Source organism: Linepithema humile, chromosome 3, assembly GCF_040581485.1.
Source record: "Linepithema humile isolate Giens D197 chromosome 3, Lhum_UNIL_v1.0, whole genome shotgun sequence".
Lineage (NCBI taxonomy): Eukaryota > Metazoa > Arthropoda > Insecta > Hymenoptera > Formicidae > Linepithema > Linepithema humile.
In genome coordinates this window covers 3832165-3852605 of record NC_090130.1, presented here as the reverse complement: position 1 = coordinate 3852605, position 20441 = coordinate 3832165, and the positions used below count along the sequence as shown (strand labels likewise).

Sequence of the window (20441 nt, the reverse complement as noted above, 5' to 3'; positions counted from 1 at the left end):
GAATGCATCAGTGTACTATGCGCGCATTGAAGTCACCGCGCACTCAGCCATTCAGCCGCGCTGCTTTTGCACGTCGTGACGTTCGAATTTTTGGATGCCCGAAATGAAGTCATTTTCAAACCGTTGTAACTTGACGAAAAATCAGAAATCAATCAAAATCATGCTTTAGATTATTTTGAAAATTTTTTATCTTCACAATTCTAAACACCAAAAAAAAGACACAATGTTTTGTTCTTAAAATTATGTGGTTTCAACATTGCAGCTCGATAAAAAAAATTTTCTCATAAAATTTATAACAAGTGTAAAAAATATACTACAATACTTTACTTATAAAACAGGTTTTTTTTTTTAATTTTGTTATTTTTTTCGGCCGAATTACGCAACTTTGAAATCAAACCTACATTTTTACGCTAATGTTAACGTCGGTGGTAAACGTTATTTTTTAAATGTAGAGTTAGTTTTAAAGTTTCATAATTTTGAGCATTTGCTTTGTTTTCTATAGAGTAGTTTTTGTGGAATAATGTATAAATTTTATCTTAATGTAAAAATCTTATTATCTATATTCTTCTCAAATTGTATAAATTGTAGAATTCGTAAAAATCGAATTTTACAAATTGTCTAACTGTTAAAATTATAATCTGAATATCAAAAAATATACATATAAAATATAAAATGTTACATATTTTATGTTGTATATTATTCTTTTATATTACATATCTTATATCGTTTTAATTTGATCTCTTTTTTTTACACTTAAGGTACGAGCAAATGACTGATAATCATACGGCTAATCGGTGTAAAGAAAATGAAATATAAAAACAAAAACTTAACTATATTTTCTTTGAAATAGGTCTGAGATTTAATAATCAATTGTTATCCTTGCAACATTTTTAATAATCATATATTACTCATTATTCTACAAACATTGATAATATTTGCCTAAATTTATTGCGAATTTTATAATTTACAATTACTGGAAAAGATCTTCTTCATATACTTTAAGATCTCGTCTGTCTTTATATGCACTTTTCTGTGAATAATTAGCTGCAATTGGCGACCACATAGAACTGGACATAGCATCACCAACAGGCTCTATTATAGGTTGCCTTCTTGCTAATGATACTTTTAATTGGATTGAAGACACCATACTGCCATCCATTTCGCTAATCGCTCTATTAGCTGCTTCAGGTTTTTCGAAAGTTATAAAGCCACGGCTAGAAAAATAAGAACAAAATCAATTATTAATGTTAACATATTACTATAAAAGTATTTAATATGTTAGAGTGTTGAATGCATATTATTGTATATATATAAAACAGAAAGTGATATATGCTTACTTTTTCTCCACTTCCATCGAAATATTAATAATATTTCCAAAACTTTGGAAATGTTTCTTAAGATAATCCTCTGTTATTTTATAACCACATACAAATATCGTCGTACACGTATTCCCTGTGCGTGGCTTAACTTCCTGTTTAGATGGAGTATGCGTATCACTGACATTTCTTTCTCCAGTATCTTGAGCGCCAACAAAACTGTTATACAAATCTTTTACTCTCGGCCTTGCTGCCTCTGTTTCTTCTTCTTCCTGTGTAGCTGAAAATGGTTGGTAAGAACTAATTGTTTTCTCTGTACTATTTAGTTTTCTTTCTAATCCACGAGATCTCTTGAAAGTTTGCTCCGGTCTCTTAGGAGTCTTCGGAGCTGTAATCACACCGGATTTGATTAACTTTTTAGCTACTTCACGAGCATCCCTTGCTTCAGTAGGCCGTTTTGGTGCCTGAGGAATACGTTCTATTTCTTGTTTGGGAGCTTTGAGATCTTGCAGCGCTTTTTTCTAGAAATAAAAAAATTATTGAAGATGATTAAGAGTGATTACAGTAAAGACATGCAACTATAGTAATTGTTTAAAAATACATTTACGCAAATTAAAATAAAAATTTACAATTTATTCTGAATTGCTATCTAATGCGCTTGTTGTATTCAATATATATAAAATACTTGATGCGAAAATATAAACATAACCTCAATATGCACCTTTCTCTTGAGTTTATTGTATTTAGTTTGCAACATCAATTCTTCCTCTGTTAGATTTAACGGAAAATGTAAGTACACCATATTTTGCATGTAATATTAGCAATAATCAAAATTCTTCGAGTCTGCCTCACTATCAATAATAATAAACAAATATACGTCAATACGGATTGTCAAATCCACGAACTAATAGAGGGACGGAGCACAAGCTCTAGCGGCGAAACACGTCGCGCGGCGAGGGGGGCCACCATGTTCGTTCCTAGTTACACACACATAGAATTCATACTTGTATGTCAGTTTTTCGTGCGCTGAGCGCTCCTTCAACGGTTGCTCTTTTAGGTTTTCCATATATAGCCATCGTCTGACATCACTCTGCAATGTAGAGTCTACATCACTCGGTCCTTGAACATTTTCGCGCACTCACCGAATAGAATCTGATAAGTCTTCAAGAGGCTGTCATCTCAAGATAACGCGGCAGAAACTTCGCAAATCGACGAATAAAAATCTACATGTGTTCGAAGAATTTAAGTTTTCTGAATTTTGACCAAATGTGTGTGTCAATGACAGCGCTCAGTCGACGAGGATTCACTTCGAGGGATTTCGCGCGATTCAGCGGCAAGCAATCGCGTTATTCTAATTGTAGCAAAATATTAATGGACAGTAACTTATCGCGATGGTGCCCGACGTTATCGTGCATCGTCGGTGTTTCACAAATCTCGAGTCATTTTCACGAAAGCTGCAGAATGTTCTCTTCCATGAAGACTCCGATAACTTCCGACACTGTCATCGAAGCTCTGGCGAAGCAACAAGCGAAGGAATTGGTGTTGAAGCTCACCGCAGAAGAGCGTAAGCTGTTCTTGACAGCATTGAATGAAAGCAAATCGCAGGAAGAGAAGGCTGGCTATGAAGGTAAGCATATTATTAGCTTTCAATCGATTTATATTTTTAAACAAGCATTTGGCTGTTATTTTTGTATAAAATCGATTTATCTTGAATGAAAACTTATCGTTTAGAAGTGTATATTTATTGTATAAAGTGTATTGATTTTTATGTAATACGTCGTTATGAACTGAATAATAAAGTTTTTGCATTTTTTGTCAGGTCAACTTGCAGCTATCCGATGGAGGAGCAAACTTGGTAGGCCTAGCAAATTACCATCGTTGGGCGAGGTGGATCCTACAGGAACTTTCTGCCCTGTACCAGATGACTGGTTAAATAACAAGTATGGTAAGAATGTTCTTATTATTATTGTTTGAACGACATGTACGTTGTAATTGGCTCACCAAGACTACTAAAGAAAGAGATGCAGTTTTTTTTTTTTAATCTTTGGTGTAACAGTTTGTTACATACATAAAAATGTTATGAGCATTAACTTAGATTTATTACCTATAGATCTCGCAAAATAAAATTAACATCCTCGACTGTTATTTAATGGTATCTTTGGATATAATGGAATCTTTTTCCTGCAATGCGATCTCCATGGATGTTATTCTGTAAGTTAAATCTTCCTTGTTCTCTCTTTCACTACTTTTCACTCTCTTTCTCTCTAATTACACTAACCCTTTCGCTTGCTTCTTCTATTCTAACACAACTTTTCGGATGTTTCACGGTCAACCACAGTGCCACAGTTAGGTAATACTTTGGACACTTTCTACGATTCACCCTTCTCTTTTAATCTTCCTCCACTGTGGAAGTTAATTTTTCCTGATCCTCAAATTGTGGAATTTTTTTTCCTGCACATGTTATTTTCTGTATTTCCTACAAATGTCTGATATTTAAAGTAATCATTCATCTGGGTTGCTTTAAAATCATCACAAATTATTCAGTTATTCTCTGACTATTCTAAAATGATTTCTTTATTAGAATCTTCTTCAAGTATGAGCTCTTTCTGGTCTCTTTCCCTCATAATAAAAAGAAGTCTTGAACCACTGAAAATAATTGTTCAAAGTTTTTGTTATATTTAAATCTTAATAAAATTTCCTTTTTTATTTTATATTAAAAAATACATCACTACAAAATACAATCTGTGTATGAAAAATATTGAATTTTATCAACAGTACTTAGCAGTTGGTGCTTAGTTAAATTCATTAAACGATTGTAGAAATTTTTAATTAAATAATTAATTTGGTTAAATAACTTGTAGATTTTCATTGAATTTCTTTTCATTGCAGTTGAAAACGTTCCAGAACCAACCACAAAAGATCTGGTGGTAGGTATGTATTGCTTACTATGTCAGAGCTACTCAATTAGATATTCGTTAGTGAATCGCATTTTTTTTTTTTTTTTTCGTTTCTTGCTTTTCTGGAGAAAGAATTTTATTTTAACAAACTTTACGCATTTAAGATATACACCGAAGTTTTGTGTATATAATTTAGATCTCATAGAGAATACTGATTAAAAAGGAAAATAAATAATCTCATTGTATTTTTGCAGTCGCGATCGCGAATGCAATTCCGTTCATAGGATTTGGTTTTCTCGACAACTTCATCATGATCGTTGCTGTACGTACTTTACAGGTCTCTGTTGTCCGCTGTTTACTGACTTTCCAAATGAACGTTTCAGGGCGATCAAATCGAGACGATGTTGAACAGAAGGTTTCCAATCTCGACCATGACGGCAGCCGCATTGGGCAACACGGTGTCGGATGTCATTGGAATCGGTTCGGTGCACTACGTTGAGAGGTTCGCTCAAAAAATCGGCTTTGACACACCCAAATTGACACTAGCACAGCTGAATCTACCTAGGACACGGATAGCTGTAAACGTGGTATGATTAATTATTATTATTAACGATATATATAAAAATACTGCTGCTTATTGAAATTCTAAAATTAACTGAAACAAAGTTATAAAACTTAAAAAGTAGATGAATGTATAAGAAACTAATTTGAAAAGTATAAGATATATAATTATCATGTATATTTCTTCGGAATGAACTATTCTTTAGCATTTGTTGTAACTTATAGCAGCGTTTTTCTATTCAATGCAGGGTCGAGTCATCGGAGTGACGATTGGATGCCTTATCGGTATGACGCCTATACCAATGGCCGCGCTTTTCCGCAATGGTAGTTGAATTGTTCCAAAATCGACTTAATTAACGAATTAATTCAATTATTGGCACGCGAAGTAGACCATACACCACACCTATAATAAGCGCTTTGCTTCACGAACGCCTTTTCTATAATTTTAACATTTAATTTTAACGTCGCAATAACACCATTTTCGTTGCAACGAATGTATTTAATGTATAAATGTATAGAACATATAAAATGTATAGAATTGTTAGAAATTTGTGTTAATATTGTTAAAAATATTATGTTTCTTTAACAGCTGAAATAACTTGAATAAGTTTTTCAACTCTCACATGATATCGTTACAAGAATAATTAAATAGCAATAAACATTTTATTTTATATTCGTGTATTTTTCTGAATTTTAACAGCAAAAATTTGCATCCTTGTTCATTCCTTCTTCGTTCGCCTCTTCGTACATTCATTTTTAAACAACAATGTTTATAGTATGCAATATCGAATATTTATTGGAAAAACATATTTGTTAATATCGAACATTAGATCGCAAAAAGTTAGTACAAAAAATAGAGATATATATGTATATATTTTTTAGAAGGCTGTCTAAGAGGCAAATCGCTATCAGCAAGCATATGTTAAATCCTTTTTTAATGACGGCGACCGAAAGACACTTTCGTAATTCAATCGATGCGATGGTCTCCAATCTTGCGCTAGCACTTCTTTCCAATTCACATTGCGACGATAATCTTCCAGTGTAAAATCTTCCGTTTCCTCTATCTTCTCTATCTTCTCTATCTCCGTAATGTGTGACGCGTTGAACGAAGAATTAACATTCATAACACACAATCTGCTAGTGGAATTCGGGACCTCGACGTTACTCTTCAAAGAGCAATACTCAGGCAGCCAAGTCATCGTCGAGTTCAACCACCATTGCCAGACTACGTCGTCGTCGTTGTTGTTGTTGTTGTCAATTTCTGCAGTTGAAGAATAATCCACAACGCTCTCATCGCTGTTCAACGAGGCGGATATCAGCAAATTGTCGTCGCCAATCTCCTGAGATTGCGTATTGATTAATGGATAGGTCAACTCGATTGGTGTAACATTTGTTTCTAGATTCTTCGGTTGTTTCACACCAAGCAACGCTCCAGGCAGAACACTATTTACAACGAAGCAAGTGACCAGAGTGGATCCCAGGAGAGTCGCCAAACCGGCAACATAAGTCGCCAAGCAAATTGAAGAGACGTTTATTAGGGTTTGCGCGATCGTGATCAGCTGGACGGGATTCATCAAGCAACTCAACTCAGTGTACGTGCACCAACCCCGTTTACGTACTTCCCGGTAAGCCACATCTTTTTCCAGTTGTTGTAGTCTTTTCCAAAAGTCCTGAGATTGTACCCACACTGTCCAATCCTGTAACGCAAAAAATGATGAAAGGATATTCAATGGTAAATAATTATTCAATCTATCATAAAGTTAATAGACTTGACATTATGAATAATTGTGAACAGCATAATATTAATGTTTTTATTCTAGGTTAAAAAGTTATTAAGACGTTACTTACGATTGCAGCAAGAAAATCTTTTTCCAGTTTATTCATCCATTGCACAGTCACTAGTCCCGCCTTTGCCCACTCATCATTGAAAACTCCATCTTCTTCATCAACTTCATATAGAAATTTACAGGCCACCATCTAATAATTGTTAAAAAAAATTCATTTATAAATTATTATTGTGCATACATTCATATTCAGATTAAATAAAGGCAATACTTATTCCAAAACATAAATCAAATATTTAATAGCAAGTTTATAAGAATAAAGTAACGTATTGAGATAAAAATTACACAACCAATCACAACATATCTAAATGGTTCTTGCGAGCTTGAAGCTCGTTACTTCTTATTTTTTATTCAGCACAGAGCATATTTTTCTTATTTTTTTCATCATAAATCACAAGATTGTAATATTATATATTTATATACTGTTTGTACATATTATATAATATGAATGTTTTCTTAAAATCATATATAATTTTAAAATAAAGTATTTTATAATAAAATAATTACCAAGGAAACCAAGAATAGCTCAGAGGGTGTTACATGCTGAAGATATTCCCGATTGCGGTTCTTTAATCTCTCAATATACAATAGAGCCAATACAAGAGGACAAGGAGAAACGTTTTCAGATATTCTGCTTGCTTCTTCCACTTCAAGCTTTTTCAATGTATGATCACTCTTCGCTTCTGTGAAAAACTCAGCTACTAATTCTAAAAATATAAAAAAAAATTGATTCATAAATCTTATTTTTTAACATTTGCATTAACTTTGGATTAACTATTATACTAACCAGTAACTGGCAAACTTAAGCATCCATTCGTTGGTAATTTGGAATAATATAAAGATTTTTTTATACGTTTTAAAAACTCATCATGTTCCTGCAATAAAATAAGAAATATATCAAGACTTTCGTTCATGCAATCATTATCAGGAAATAATATTGAAAGAAAGTGGAGCAATTCTCGCTATTTCAATCCACAAGTGCTTCTAAAGCGCTTTTAAGATCTAAAAATATTTCAAGGCTGTACATAATTTACCTTCAAGCTTGGCCCACCCATGCTTTTACTCATGGTTGATTACTTGCAAATAAACTCATAAACGTCTAATTTTTTTATAATATATGTAACACTTATCGTGATGATTGAATAATATATGAGAGACAATCACTTTGTTTAAAATTTTGTAAGAACATAAATCCAAATAGACTGCATCAGTAATATCTTGAAAGTGCTTGAAGACACGTAGAATACACGAAATTTAGGTTATGATTCATCAAGCATGAACGTAACAAAAGAAAAGTTTATAGTTCCGTTATACTATAGAATTATACTGTGACCAGAGAGAAGACTGAGAGTGGACATTGGCTACGTAGTTCAATGCGCACGTTTTATGCACATAGAGGCGCTAGTCCATAGAAACACGTAAAATGCAGACATGTCCACTCTCAGTCTTCTCTCTGCTGTGACTCTGTATTTGATCTGTGTTACGAAATCCGACATCCAATAGAAAGCTTCGTTTTTGGACTGAAAATATGTCCGAAAATTTGGAAGACAACTTACTCTCTAATTAACTTTTTACTTAGTGGTTAACTGCAGCATGTCTTGTGTTTATATTTTTATGAATACTTAAAAAGTTTTATAATTATTAATCTTACTATTTAAAATAATTATCTTATTCAGTATATTGTTGTTAATATACTCAATTAAACATGGCTTGTCCGTCATTTAATTTAGTTGAATCAATCATCGATGAGGTTGCGCTAGAAGGGTTAGACGGCATCACCTTACAAGGTTAGCAATTATTTTATCAATTTTCTATTTTTTATACGAGAATTGATAGTATAAATTAATTCTAAATACATATTTTATTGATTTAATACTTATTATTTTTAATAAGTAAATAGTTTAATAATTTTTACTTTCTAGCATTGTGGATACGATTAGCAAACAGATTTCATGATCCATTACCATTACCCAAGCCATTCATGGAACAGGTATGGCTAATATGTAAAAAAGTAAAGGACTTTTCATATTACAAATTGAAGACTCCGAGAGAACCATTTGTCATGTTTGATCGTTACGAGTTTGTACATCCTGATCTTGGTATCATTTTGGAGCCAGTAAGTATAATTAAACATACATGATTTATTTTTATGAAATATATTTAAAAATTTTAAGATATATGAATCAATTGTTCATTGGTCATTGTGACAAATTTTTTCTAAAAATATGTTTTATTTTTTTAACTTTTCTATACATTTTAACTTTTAAGAAAAATTTTATATTTTGAAATTTGTCTTAGTTTTTTCTTCATTAATATAATTTAGATAACAATTTTTTAAAAATTATTTGTTACATTTTATCTTTCTACTTTTAGCCAAATGTTCCACCAGATATTTATCCTCATTGCCCTATACAAGATTCTAAGTCAGGCGTGAGAGGATCTTGTTCCACATATTACACGAGAACAGATGTAAAAAATGATGTTAAAAATGCGAGTCTGGATGAAGTGACAGAAAAGTATGGATTAAGTTTAGTGATTGTAGCATCTCAATCAGTCAGAACACGAGCTTTGGTGGATATTAATGTGAATCCAACATTAGAGTTGACTATTATGCATTATTGTTTCTTGGAGAGGGTTGGAAGAGCTCGTTATCATGGCGAGGTTACTCAAGGCAAACTCAGTTTAGCCGCGCTCAAAGAAGATCCGAAAACCTTGTATTATCATCGAAAGTTTCTGCTTCATCACAAACTAATTACAAAGCAAGTCCACCATCAGAAGAGCGCCGGGCATTGCGGCAGCGGCAGTCTGTTGCACCTACCACGTTTCTACGTAGAGCGAAAGCCAAAGATGATCTACTTGGCGGAACGAGTGCTTGAGATTCTGAGGTCCAAGGAAAACGGTGTGGCTGAGTATGATGAAATCAGAAGAAAGCTAGGGATCGAAAGTTCCATCAAGAAATTGTTTAAGTCTTCCTTTTTTCAAAAGATTGTAAAAACGGACATCTGTGTACCGTACAGGACTTTGTATCCTAATGCCGAATCCAATGAATGGCGACAGAAACAAGATCCCGCGAAGGAGAAGAAGATTAGGGTAGTGCAAGTGCTATATCCAGACGTTGATGTTGCTGATTTATGGAATAAGGATGAGAAGGATGACGATGAAGATGTCATTGAGCTGGATATCTCCAATCATAAGTACAACGATCCTTATCTGAAGCAAGCTAATACTGTTATCGAAGCGAGTCAACTAGAAGGATTATCACAAGGTTAGAGAAAAATCTTAGATTTTTGTAACTGATCTAGAATATACTCGTATCTTTTCTAACTATGAATACTGGCTGATTTAAAAATAAAAACAGTTTTCTACTTATTTTTTACTCTTCATAGCTTTACTGGGAAAAGAGATGGGCCTCCCCAAATTGCAAGCTCGATCATTCTTAAGGAATATGGTAAAGATGAAGATCATTGCGACGTATATGAATGATATGGGCCGACAAAGGATCACGAAATATGTGTCGAAGAAATTTGAGAAAAGCAGCAATATGAGCAAGCAATTTAACAAGGAGATGCACAAGATTAAGCAGCTCACCAAAATGATGAAAGGGGACGAAAAAAATTTAAAGAACAAAGCGAATTTACAAGCGGAAAAGTCTTGTGCAAAGCATGAAGACGACGAAACAAATAAAAAATCGGAAGTTTGCGTCGATCAGATCGATGAATCTGTCGTCAATAAGGATAAAGAAACGGATAAAGATAAAAAGGAAAATAAGAATACGAGTGCACATTGTGTTAGAAAGGCCATAGAACTGAAAAATTTATTCTACACTGTCAATAGAATTTTGCATAAGTATCATTTGTCGAAATGTTGTTCCAAGTACAAGTGCACATCGACGCAGTCTTTGCTAGTAAAAACGAAGGAGAAGGTCAATATCAACGCGGAGGAGCAGAAAGCGAAACCTAGTGGTTCAACTATATCTATGCAGCAAATTGCGAATGACGCCAAAGCCACGTCATTTTACAACAGTATAAAGACAAATCTGACCGCGCAAAAGCCATATCGCACCGGAAAGGGAGTCAGCGAAGTTCTTGGCTTTAAGGAAGTCTTGAAGAGCAAGACCTCTAATGTTACATACAGGTTTGTATAAATATGAATAAATTACTATAGATCTGTATTTACAAAGCAAAAAATTAATATTTTTTATAGTAGAATTTATGCCTTTTTGAAATGTTTGAATGACTTTTTAGAAATAAATATTTTTAGATCTTTTTATCATAAATATTCTTTGTTGAATTTATATTTTTTTATTTTTAGATTGTTGAGACGTGCTAACATGATCATGGAGGCAGTGAAGGAGCACCAGGTGATCGACGATACGACGAAGCTTATGAAGATGATCTGCGAGGAGGAGGAGAAAGAAGGTTATGATGTGAAAATCGACAAAAAATCTCTCATCAGGCTGCTGCAGAAACTCGCCAAGGATAACTTGGTGAAGAACATCAAACTGACTTTGAGCGTGTGCGGGCACGAGAAAAATCTGACTTTCATCTGCGATCCGAACATCAACACCGATCATACGGTGATCAAGTCAGCTGTTGAGCAAGCAAAAGTCAAGTTTTGCCTGTTAGCGTCGCAGAAAGTGAAACTGCTTGCGAAAAAAATGGCGGAAAAACAGGACAAAGAGGACAAAGAGGATAAGACAGATGTTAGAAAACAAGAGCTCGGCAAGACGAAGGATATGACGCCCATTAAGAACTACACGTACGACACCAAAGCTGGCAAACTCTACGGTTTCAGTCCGAAGTTCATCAGGATGCAGACGATGCACGTCCTGATCTTCTACCTGGTCTACGATCATCCTGGCACGCCAAAGTTATCGCAGCAGGAGCACGTGGAACTTCTCAGGTCTAACGGTTACGAGATCAGCGACGATCTCGCCCAGGAATTCAGTATCATTTACACCACAGAAGTCGGCTGGAAAATGTTCGTGCCGCCGTTGCCCAAACACAGTGGATGGACCGAAGGCTGGGCGCTGATGTGCGACATTCTGCTCGGACTGCCCTTGTCGATCTTCGCCAAGGTGCACAACATCACGTTCATAATACCGGAGTTGGAGCCGTACTTGAATCATCCGATTAAAAAGCATTACCTCGTCAAGAATCTTCCGGTGAGTTTGAGATTAAAATTTAAGACAGATAAACAGTTTTGCGTTTATTAAACTAAAAGACGAATATTAGATCTTTAGAGTTTAAGGCTTTAAAGGACAAAACTATTCTATTTATATTTCACGAGGTAAGTCAAAAAGTAAAGAAACATTTGAAGAATTAAGTTCTGACAAAAAGTTCTCTTCACTTTTTGACTTTTGCTTGTATTAATTATTTACAAGGGTTTTATAAATTCTCTTTTTAAGGTCTCCATCCGGAACACTCTCTTGCATGCGCGGAAGTATATATTCAATATTCATGATACCGTAACGAGATTGAGTTACATCGGCCTGGTGCAATTTGGCCCGCAGCGGCTGAAAGATAAAGATCAAGTATTTATCTATGCAAATCGGCGCACAGAATTGATGGACACGATCTCTTCGGCGCCGAGCTATCATAAGATCGAGGACAAGGTGTATCCAGTCACTAAGTACTTCTTCGATCGCACACAGGTACTACTGATTGCTACTATCATCAGAAATATTAAGAAAACATGATGGAAAGGAGATTAAACAGAAGTAGAATATGAATGAATTTTGAAGAAGAATAAAGTAATGTTTTTTGGGGGGGCATTTTTGCAGGATGTTGAAAAATATTGGTATGATATGTGGACTATTTGCGTTAATACGCCACTTGGCGGGAGACTGGTGGTGCACGGCAAGGATATCCTACTTGAGGATCTGAGCAAGAAGAATGCCATGATAGAAGCGATTACAGCACGCACACCGAAGGAGACCATCGAAAAGGACGATGGCACGGTTCCTGGAGATCGCAAAGGGGCGGCTGGCATCGATTCAGCTTTCTTCGCGCATCTGAAACGCAACTGGAACTGGTCGAACAATTATAATATGCGTCAGCAGGTAAAAAATCAAAGAAATCTCCAACAAAAAGTAATAACTTTAAAAAGATAAATTAGAATATTTTGCTGCTTTAGAATTTTTAGATTTTTCTGTAGATTAATATCGCACATTTCTTGTGAAAAAATAATTTACAATGGTATTTTCACATTCTGAAATATGTTTCTCTACTCGTAATTTTTTATTTATCTTTATTTGGCATTTTTCTGAATATAGGTTTCTGTTTCTTGGATTTGTGAAATTATATGATATATTAAAATTAATTTATTTCTCAGTATTTGTAGGCATATCATACTATATTGATGAATCTTTTGTTATATGCTCTATAAATCATTATTAGGTCTCCAGAAATCAGGGGAAATCTGGCAAAGGCCAACGGGATCTGCATCTCTCGAACGTTGAAGCGAAGCCAGTAAATTATAAGGAATACGACGGTTTGAAAAAAGTTTCCGGACCGCCGCCGCCTACGCTCAGCGCGGCAGAGTTGCGGAAGAAGGTATACGATCACCTCAGCAGCACTGGACGGAAGAATGAGGCCCTACCGTCGCATCAGTCCACCAAGCAGAAGGCTTTTGTGCGACGAGTGATGCCGCGCAAGAAAGGCGCCCGGCGTGTCAAGTACGACGAGGACGATTATCGGGCGATGCAGCGGATGCACAAGCTGCGGGTGGACTGGGAGCCGCACGAGGATAACATTCTGTTGGTGTGCAAAGTAGCGACGATGTATCTGTCGCCAAATCCTCGCAAACAGGTGGTGACCTTCATAGCGGTGCGCGACGTGCTGCGCACTTTCTCGTACAATTCGTACAACAAGACCTCGCGCGCATGCCAGCGCCGACTGATGTACATGCTGAAGCAATCGCGCACGGTGGACAGCGTGACGCTGGGCGTCGAGGAGATCAAGCAGGATCCGTTCGTCGACAGGCGGTACGGCGGCGCGATGGACAGATTGAAGGGCGAGTGCGCGAACCCGGCGGAATACGAGAAGCGGGCTACGGAGGTCTTCAAGGAGCTCGTCGACTACATCGTGAAAAAGTATTACGACATAACGGAAATCAAGCCGAAGAAACATACGGCGATGCCGAAAACCGCGCAGGAGTTTAATCTTCTTTTCGAAGTGGTCCATCCGGCGAAGCCGCACAATAATCAGAGCTTCACAGACGTGCGAAGTACGAATGACATTTACTCGGTGACTATCAACTCTGTCATACACAGTTCTATGTGCTGCGGAAAGGATAGGCGCTGCTGGGCCTATCAGCTCTTCAAGGTATGATCGATGCGAATGTTGAATCGTAATTAAGTGCTTGAAAATCAACGTTCACTTTTATGAACAATTTTCAAAAGCGATGAGATTTCTTTTTTTATTTAACGCTTACAATTTTGTTGTTTGTTAAAGGTGTACCAGCACTATCCAGAGACGCTTCTAAGACAAGCAATGAGCAAGATCCGATCGGATCAAATGGTAACTGTGAAGAAGCACCACTTGGCGACGATTAAGAAGTTCGGCAATTACATGCCGATGAGCAGCTCACAGTACCAATTAAGCATCAACTACATCTACAAGCTTCAGACCAAGTGGCCTTACGACATGTTCAAGGAGTCGTACGATATTTTTGTGAGATTGCTGCAATGGTATTCGGAGCACAGAAGCGCCGTTTCCTCGCGTGAACAGGAAAAAGTGTTCAACGGTACTGAAATTCTACCGATTTCCAGCGGCATAGTCACCGCCATGCACGATCTTCTGGCACGCGGTCAAATCGACTTCGACATCGAGATGCCGGAGCAAGTCATTATGCTGGACGCAAAATATCAGGGCAAGGACGAGACTTACTTCAAGGTCGCGCAGAGATACCAAGACATTTTAACCAGATTGTATCGCTTCAAGTTCGAGAACGTTGACGCTCAGAATACTGAATTTTTTGAGCTTGAAATGGAAACACCGGAAGGAAGTGAAACGAAAACACGTGAAACACAAGAAGACTCTTTGAAAAGGAGGAAACCCACCGAGGATAATGATTTCGAAGAACCGATGTCAAAGATGCCTCGTAAGGGCGAGAAATCTGATGGAAGAAAACGAGAGAAAAAATCTCAAAGCAAAAATAAAGTGTCAACGGAAGAGGAATCGGCTGGCAAGAGTGTCGAGCATGAAGGATCGAAGGATTGTCCCAGTGTCGATGAACAAAACAATTCTACAAAAAAAAGTGTGTTGAAAAGGAAAGCTATCAGTGAAGAGGATTCTATTGACTGTGAAGAGTCGTCGTATCCGAAAAGAACAAAAATGAACTCTGAAGATTCGTTGGATATAGAAGATATAGAGGAAGATGAGGAATCGAATTTGTGCGAGGATCTTGAAAGCATTGGAAGGATACTTCCGAGCACCTCCAAATCTCTGAAACCAATGAAAGAATTGAAAGAGCAAGCGAAAGAGAAAGGTATATCATATATTTACGTTGATAGAATTTTTTTATGGACAATTAATGTCTTTAATGTTATTTTTTAAAATAAGGACCTAATATTTTTTCAGTATCTTAAATATTCTAATCTGAAAGTTTGTAAGAAATATAACAGTTTATTTAGATGTTAGAAAATAAATTGACTTGAATGAAAAGTCCATGTAACATTAAACAGCACTGTGATTTCTGATTAAATTTTAAAACATGTTAAATGTGTCATTTTTTTGTCAGCTTTGTCGACGCAACTGAACAGCTCGACCGACGTGACTTCGGTTCCTCGACTCGTCAGTGAGATTATCAGAAATATGCCATCTGAGACGAACTACTTTAGTCCTTACGCCAAGATTGTGGACACAAATGACCAAAAGAAGTACACTAGAATAGCGATGCTGAGGATGAGAGAAGAATTAAACGATCTCGCGATGAATGGCAGTCATCATGCGCATGAATACTTTGTAGTCAACAGCTTTAGGATGTTTTACAATTTGGAGACGTCGGCAGTTTCGTCTACGTCTAGCGACGTTGAGGATTTTAAAGAATTTTCCATACCCAGCCAGCTCTTGCCATTGAAAATTGAGAGTATAAATAATCTTCTCAGCGAACTGAATCAAAATGCCATTTTCCCAAAAAATGGCATTTCTTACACGGATTACAAGGACGAAATAGCGAGGAAGAAGAAGAAAATACCGGTCGATTGGCAACATGTCGACGCAGTGTGCAAGTTCGTTCGAGAGAGGAAAGAAATCGGCGTTCGTCCGCAGGAGTTGCTGGTAATTTAATCTCTATTAAACTAATTATTGCTCTTCTCTTCCACCTTGTTTTTTTTATATTTTTTTAATATTGGTTATTTTTCTGTCTTGTCTAGGAGCAATTTTTTGATAAGCAAGGAGCAGATTTGTACAAGATCGTTTCGCTCTTAACGGAAAATCATATATTTGTGCGCTCTGGCGTCACCAATCCGCGCTATATTCATAATCGATACGCGGATCCTTGGCTAATCCATTCCTACAAGATATATCGTCTGGAACATGAGTCGGTAGCGCCGTTCAAAGAAAGCATATATGCCACGATGCAACAAGGACAGACAGCTGAGACGAATATTGAAGTTACTGAATGTAAAGAAGACACAAAGACACGTAATATTCCAATATCTGCTCTGTGATTTTAGATTTTAATTTTGTTAAAATTTGTCTTATAAAAATGATACTCTTGCGTATTTTTCTTTGAAATTAATATTTATTTGAATAAATCCTGCAGATGAAACAGTACATGCAATACCATCAACGTCATCAAATAATCAAGAAGAAAAGGAAAAGAAAGACGAAAAAGCGCATAGTAATGTAAATATTGAGGAGAAAAAGAAGGAAGACAATGAAGAGAATAGTACACATACGAAAAAAAGAGTGCACAATCCAAAGGCATATTTACTTGCACAAAAGGAAGTGTACAAATCCGCGCAACAATTAGATTTCACGTATGTGTTGAGAAAGGATAGTACGAAAAATAAAGTTCCTCTCATGAAGTTTCTAATTCGATCGATCATTTTTTTTAGAACGGCCGAGGAAATAAAAGTCATTATAAAACCGTGGATTCGTATCGACGGTGTTCTGAATCGCAAAGTATTGGATCGCATGCTGGGAGCAGTTCTGAGTTACTGTTTGCTCCATCCCGGACTTACCATGACGAAGGTGCAAAGTAGATTCATCCCCGCCTTACAGCCCTTCCATACACGCGAATTGCTCGAGGTTCGTTATTGACATATTTGTAGATCGATATTCTTGAAATATTGTTTTTCTTTTAATTTTATATTGGATGTATTGCATCTAAATATTTGCAAGATTTGTAACAACTTATTGATAAAAAATAGTACGTGTCTTATATAATGTAAAAAACTTCTCTCTAATGAAAGCCATTTTCTCTGCAGATGCTGATTAAACTGGGTTGTTTAGAAAGTAAGCTCTTGAGGAAAACGAGTGTTACCTTATTTTCGCGGCCATCTACGATCAAGATCAAGAATTTAAGTACGTGATTTTTTTGCTAACAACCATTACATACCACTGATTCAGTTTCTAATTATAATATTGCTAATATTTTCTTTTTCCTTTTTAGCTGCAGATACTGTCGGTTGGTCTGCTGAAGATGAAATAGTGCTCGAGCCTGCCATAGACGCTATATTAAAGTTTAGCATTTTCTTGAGCACGAGAACATATAGCACGGATTTTGTGCCATAATATTACTGTATTGTATGTATTATATAGTCTATTTTTTATTCGTGATATTATTGGAAACGTGATAAAAATGTTGTGCAAAAATATTTTAGTCAGTATTAATTTTTACAGTACTATGTATTGTGAATTTGATATTTTATTAACAATTATAATTTATATATATAATTAATTATATATATTATATATTTAATTGATTATATATATTGTGTGTATATATATATATATATATATATATATATATATATATATATATATATATATATATATACTTGTAATTTATAATTTTAATGTATACATAATTATATATAATTTATATATAATTTATATATATTTATAATTATAACACACACACATACACACAAAATTTTTTGTATGATATAAAAATAAGGACACGTTTGTGTTACATTATATGTATTATATAACTACAGAAAGATGAAACATTTATTTTTTAGTAATAAAGATTTTTTTAATAAAAATGAAAAAAAATTTTATATTTGTAAAAAATTGAAAAATAAGAATCAGAATTTGTTTTCATAAATGCAAAATACCATAAATCTTAGAATTGCCGCGCATTTTACAGACGACAATTGGTTAATAGTTAGTGCCATTTCTACAACCAATCAAATTCATTAGCAACGTTCAGTTAGCCACAGTTAGCATTATGGACGATTTGTGTAGAGATGTGTTGAATCGCGCCAAATTTTTGCTTCTTATTTATCGAAAGGTATATCTCTTTTTTTGTATTTCTTTATCATTTTTTCGTGATTTTACTTCTTCTTCTTCAAAATCATTACACGTAGTAATCTCATTTTAATGAGAAAGTGTAAAAATGATGAACTAATAATCGTTAGTTAGAATGTTTGTAGTGCACAGGATCGTAATTATAAAGCTTATTTTTAAGGCTTTAAGATTTAAAAATAAACGATGTTCCTACAATAATTCTGTAATAAAATTAATATAAAAATCAGTAAAATAAAGTTCTAATATTACCACATAATTTTTCATAGATTGCGTACTGAATTTCTCAAAAAGACAATAATTCTTTGTTTACCGTTTCGTAGGGCAAATCACATTTGTCTACCATTAATAAATCCAGCACTGATTATGCCTGAATGTGTGCTAAACATGTTAAATCATGTTTGAAACATAATATTCGTAACGGTCATAATGAATCAATCAAGATTGATTTAGTGGATTGTTTTGCCGTTTTTCGTTTATCTCGAAAAAATTAGACGAAGAAAAGATATATTTGCACGCTGGTGGACGCAAGGATTTATTCGTGTATCTGTGTGTTTCTAGTTTTATATAGCTTTATACAATTCTGTCATAAATGTAAGTTTATAAAAATCTGCATTACGCATTGTTTGTCCATCTATAAACATTACAATTTCCTTTATTGTAGATAATTTTATTTTAGGATAAATCCATAATTATATTCATCTGTTGGTTCTTATTTTATGATAAAATTAATTCTATAAATTTTTAAAATTGTTTATGAAAAATGTGAAGCTGATCCAGTATTTGAGACAATTGTACATTATACATAGATTTTTCTTTTTATTTCAGATTTTCAAGTGCAGACAAATAGTGTGCATTGTTATAGTGTGATCATAAATAAATATTTATTTATCATAAATAAATATTTATAGAAATATTTATTTAATAAAATGTCAGCCCCTACTCGTTGGTGTTCTGCACCAGGTTGTATGACAAATATTAAAATAACAAAACGACATTTTTTTAAATTCCCAAAAGACAGAGAAAGGCATGTATTTCTACTTTTTAACTACTTTTTAATTTAATTGATTTTGTGGTTATATTTGAATTACATTCTTAAATCCATATTTAATGTTTAATATATGTTATATTCTTAGATTTGTAATCATAATTGTATAATTTTAGATGGTTAGAATGGATTAAGGCATGCAATAGAATGGACTTAGAAAAAATAGGTCCAGAATATACTAATCTGTATTATCGTTTATGTCACTTACATTTTCGAATAGACCTGTTTAAAAACATAGAGGGAAAAATTTTTCTCAATAGAGAAGCTGTACCATCAATATTTTTGAAGTCAATACAGGCAGAAAAGTAAGTAGGTAGTTGTAGATATATTTTAGTTATACAGTTATATTATTACTATATTTGTTACACAAATAGTTTTTAAACAAGATTATTATGTGTAAGAATCATATTTAAAAAAATCTTTTGCAGTGTTAAATCTGGAGATCTTGTACAACCACTTTCATTTGTAACTATATTTTTGAAGCCAGAGAGCAGAAGCAAGTGAGTTTGCAATTTATTTCTATTTTCTATCCTTTTTATATCAACAGTAATCATCAATTTGTGCAATATTTTTGTTTTAGAAATTCATCTATAGATTTATCAACTTTAGTGCAATCAGAGCCTTCTCTGAACAAGAAGATGCCTTTCTTGAACAAATCAGATGAAAAGTGAGTTTTTATATTTTGATATAAGAACAATGTAAAACAATTAAGTTAATTATTTTATTTACTTGGCTAACATGTAGCATAAACAATGGCATGCATAAAGTGATTGGTAATACATAGTAATACTTTAAAAGTAAAATTAAAAACACAACATGGAAAAGAATGTTCTATGAGCATATGTTGCTCAGTCTTTTTCAATATTATATTTTTATAAATAGTATTGATTTTAATTATTTTATTAATTTTTATCTACTAATCAAATAATATTTCTTGACAGAAATACACTTACGATTCCAACTCTAAAAGTACTATTTCCGAGAACATCTATAAAACAAACATTGGAAAATAGGTAAGTTTCGATTTTCAACTTGTGCAACATTAATGTTTTATCTCTGATTAAAAATATTAAATAATACGTTTAAATTTTATTAGAAAATATCATGTAACGGTGCTGGAAAGGAAGTCAGAGAACGATAATGGGTAAGTTTGCAATGCAGTACTTATTTCAATTAGCATGTGTTGTCATAAGAATATAATTTTTTATTGTAACAATTAAAATGTGTATCTATTTATGCATAAATAATTCAGTAAAAATTAAATTATTCTGAGCATCTACCTATAAAATAAGAAATTT

At 34.2% G+C, this 20441-nt stretch overlaps 4 protein-coding genes across 5 annotated transcripts; 2 read left to right on the top strand and 2 right to left on the bottom strand.

Moving 5' to 3' along the window:
• Window positions 1-870: 870 nt before the first annotated feature.
• Nelf-E (negative elongation factor E) lies at window positions 871-2275 on the bottom strand. The gene is made up of 3 exons (XM_012374602.2): window positions 2038-2275; window positions 1338-1837; window positions 871-1214 (listed from the first exon to the last, which is right to left on the bottom strand). Exons 1-3 carry the CDS (start codon window positions 2125-2127, stop codon window positions 971-973), a joined length of 834 nt encoding a protein of 277 aa, XP_012230025.1. The 5' UTR covers window positions 2128-2275; the 3' UTR covers window positions 871-970.
• A 95-nt stretch (window positions 2276-2370) lies between these two features.
• On the top strand, window positions 2371-5447 carry LOC105676582 (uncharacterized). 2 transcript variants are annotated; one of them, XM_012374600.2, is made up of 6 exons: window positions 2371-2943; window positions 3136-3261; window positions 4206-4247; window positions 4468-4535; window positions 4597-4800; window positions 5023-5447. In XM_012374600.2, the coding sequence occupies exons 1-6, from the start codon at window positions 2544-2546 to the stop codon at window positions 5104-5106; spliced, it is 924 nt and encodes a 307-aa protein (XP_012230023.1). In that variant the 5' UTR covers window positions 2371-2543; the 3' UTR covers window positions 5107-5447. The 2 variants fall into 2 exon arrangements, with proteins under 2 accessions (XP_012230023.1, XP_012230024.1); XM_012374601.2 differs by having other exon boundaries at window positions 2374-2943; window positions 4221-4247.
• LOC105676581 (protein CNPPD1) lies at window positions 5436-7942 on the bottom strand. Its single transcript, XM_012374599.2, has 5 exons — window positions 7653-7942; window positions 7406-7493; window positions 7126-7325; window positions 6623-6751; window positions 5436-6471 (listed from the first exon to the last, which is right to left on the bottom strand). The coding sequence occupies exons 1-5, from the start codon at window positions 7683-7685 to the stop codon at window positions 5683-5685; spliced, it is 1239 nt and encodes a 412-aa protein (XP_012230022.1). The 5' UTR covers window positions 7686-7942; the 3' UTR covers window positions 5436-5682.
• A 219-nt stretch (window positions 7943-8161) lies between these two features.
• LOC105676559 (general transcription factor 3C polypeptide 1) lies at window positions 8162-18354 on the top strand. Its single transcript, XM_012374564.2, has 15 exons — window positions 8162-8405; window positions 8541-8734; window positions 8992-9883; window positions 10005-10752; window positions 10930-11782; window positions 12026-12271; window positions 12401-12679; window positions 13017-13943; window positions 14073-15108; window positions 15361-15899; window positions 15995-16265; window positions 16387-16603; window positions 16682-16874; window positions 17054-17150; window positions 17239-18354. The coding sequence occupies exons 1-15, from the start codon at window positions 8324-8326 to the stop codon at window positions 17358-17360; spliced, it is 6696 nt and encodes a 2231-aa protein (XP_012229987.2). The 5' UTR covers window positions 8162-8323; the 3' UTR covers window positions 17361-18354.
• Window positions 18355-20441: the final 2087 nt, after the last annotated feature.

Bases quoted from the DNA above. Each gene is read 5' to 3' on its own strand.
- Nelf-E (XM_012374602.2), bottom strand. From the start codon at position 2,127: ATGCAAAATATGGTGTACTTACATTTTCCGTTAAATCTAACAGAGGAA. The intron at 1,838-2,037 runs GTGCATATTGAG...TTTTATTTCTAG, and splicing joins ACAATAAACTCAAGAGAAAG to AAAAAAGCGCTGCAAGATCT. The intron at 1,215-1,337 runs GTAAGCATATAT...TTATTTTTCTAG, and splicing joins TCGATGGAAGTGGAGAAAAA to CCGTGGCTTTATAACTTTCG.
- LOC105676582 (XM_012374600.2), top strand. From the start codon at position 2,544: ATGTGTTCGAAGAATTTAAGTTTTCTGAATTTTGACCAAATGTGTGTG. The intron at 3,262-4,205 runs GTAAGAATGTTC...TTTTCATTGCAG, and splicing joins CTGGTTAAATAACAAGTATG to TTGAAAACGTTCCAGAACCA. The intron at 4,801-5,022 runs GTATGATTAATT...TATTCAATGCAG, and splicing joins CACGGATAGCTGTAAACGTG to GGTCGAGTCATCGGAGTGAC.
- LOC105676581 (XM_012374599.2), bottom strand. From the start codon at position 7,685: ATGAGTAAAAGCATGGGTGGGCCAAGCTTGAAG. The intron at 6,752-7,125 runs GTAATTATTTTA...AACAATTATTAG, and splicing joins AGCTATTCTTGGTTTCCTTG to ATGGTGGCCTGTAAATTTCT. The intron at 6,472-6,622 runs GTAAGTAACGTC...TTTGCGTTACAG, and splicing joins AAGATTTTCTTGCTGCAATC to GATTGGACAGTGTGGGTACA.
- LOC105676559 (XM_012374564.2), top strand. From the start codon at position 8,324: ATGGCTTGTCCGTCATTTAATTTAGTTGAATCAATCATCGATGAGGTT. The intron at 8,406-8,540 runs GTTAGCAATTAT...TTTACTTTCTAG, and splicing joins AGACGGCATCACCTTACAAG to CATTGTGGATACGATTAGCA. The intron at 17,151-17,238 runs GTACGTGATTTT...TTTCCTTTTTAG, and splicing joins GATCAAGATCAAGAATTTAA to CTGCAGATACTGTCGGTTGG.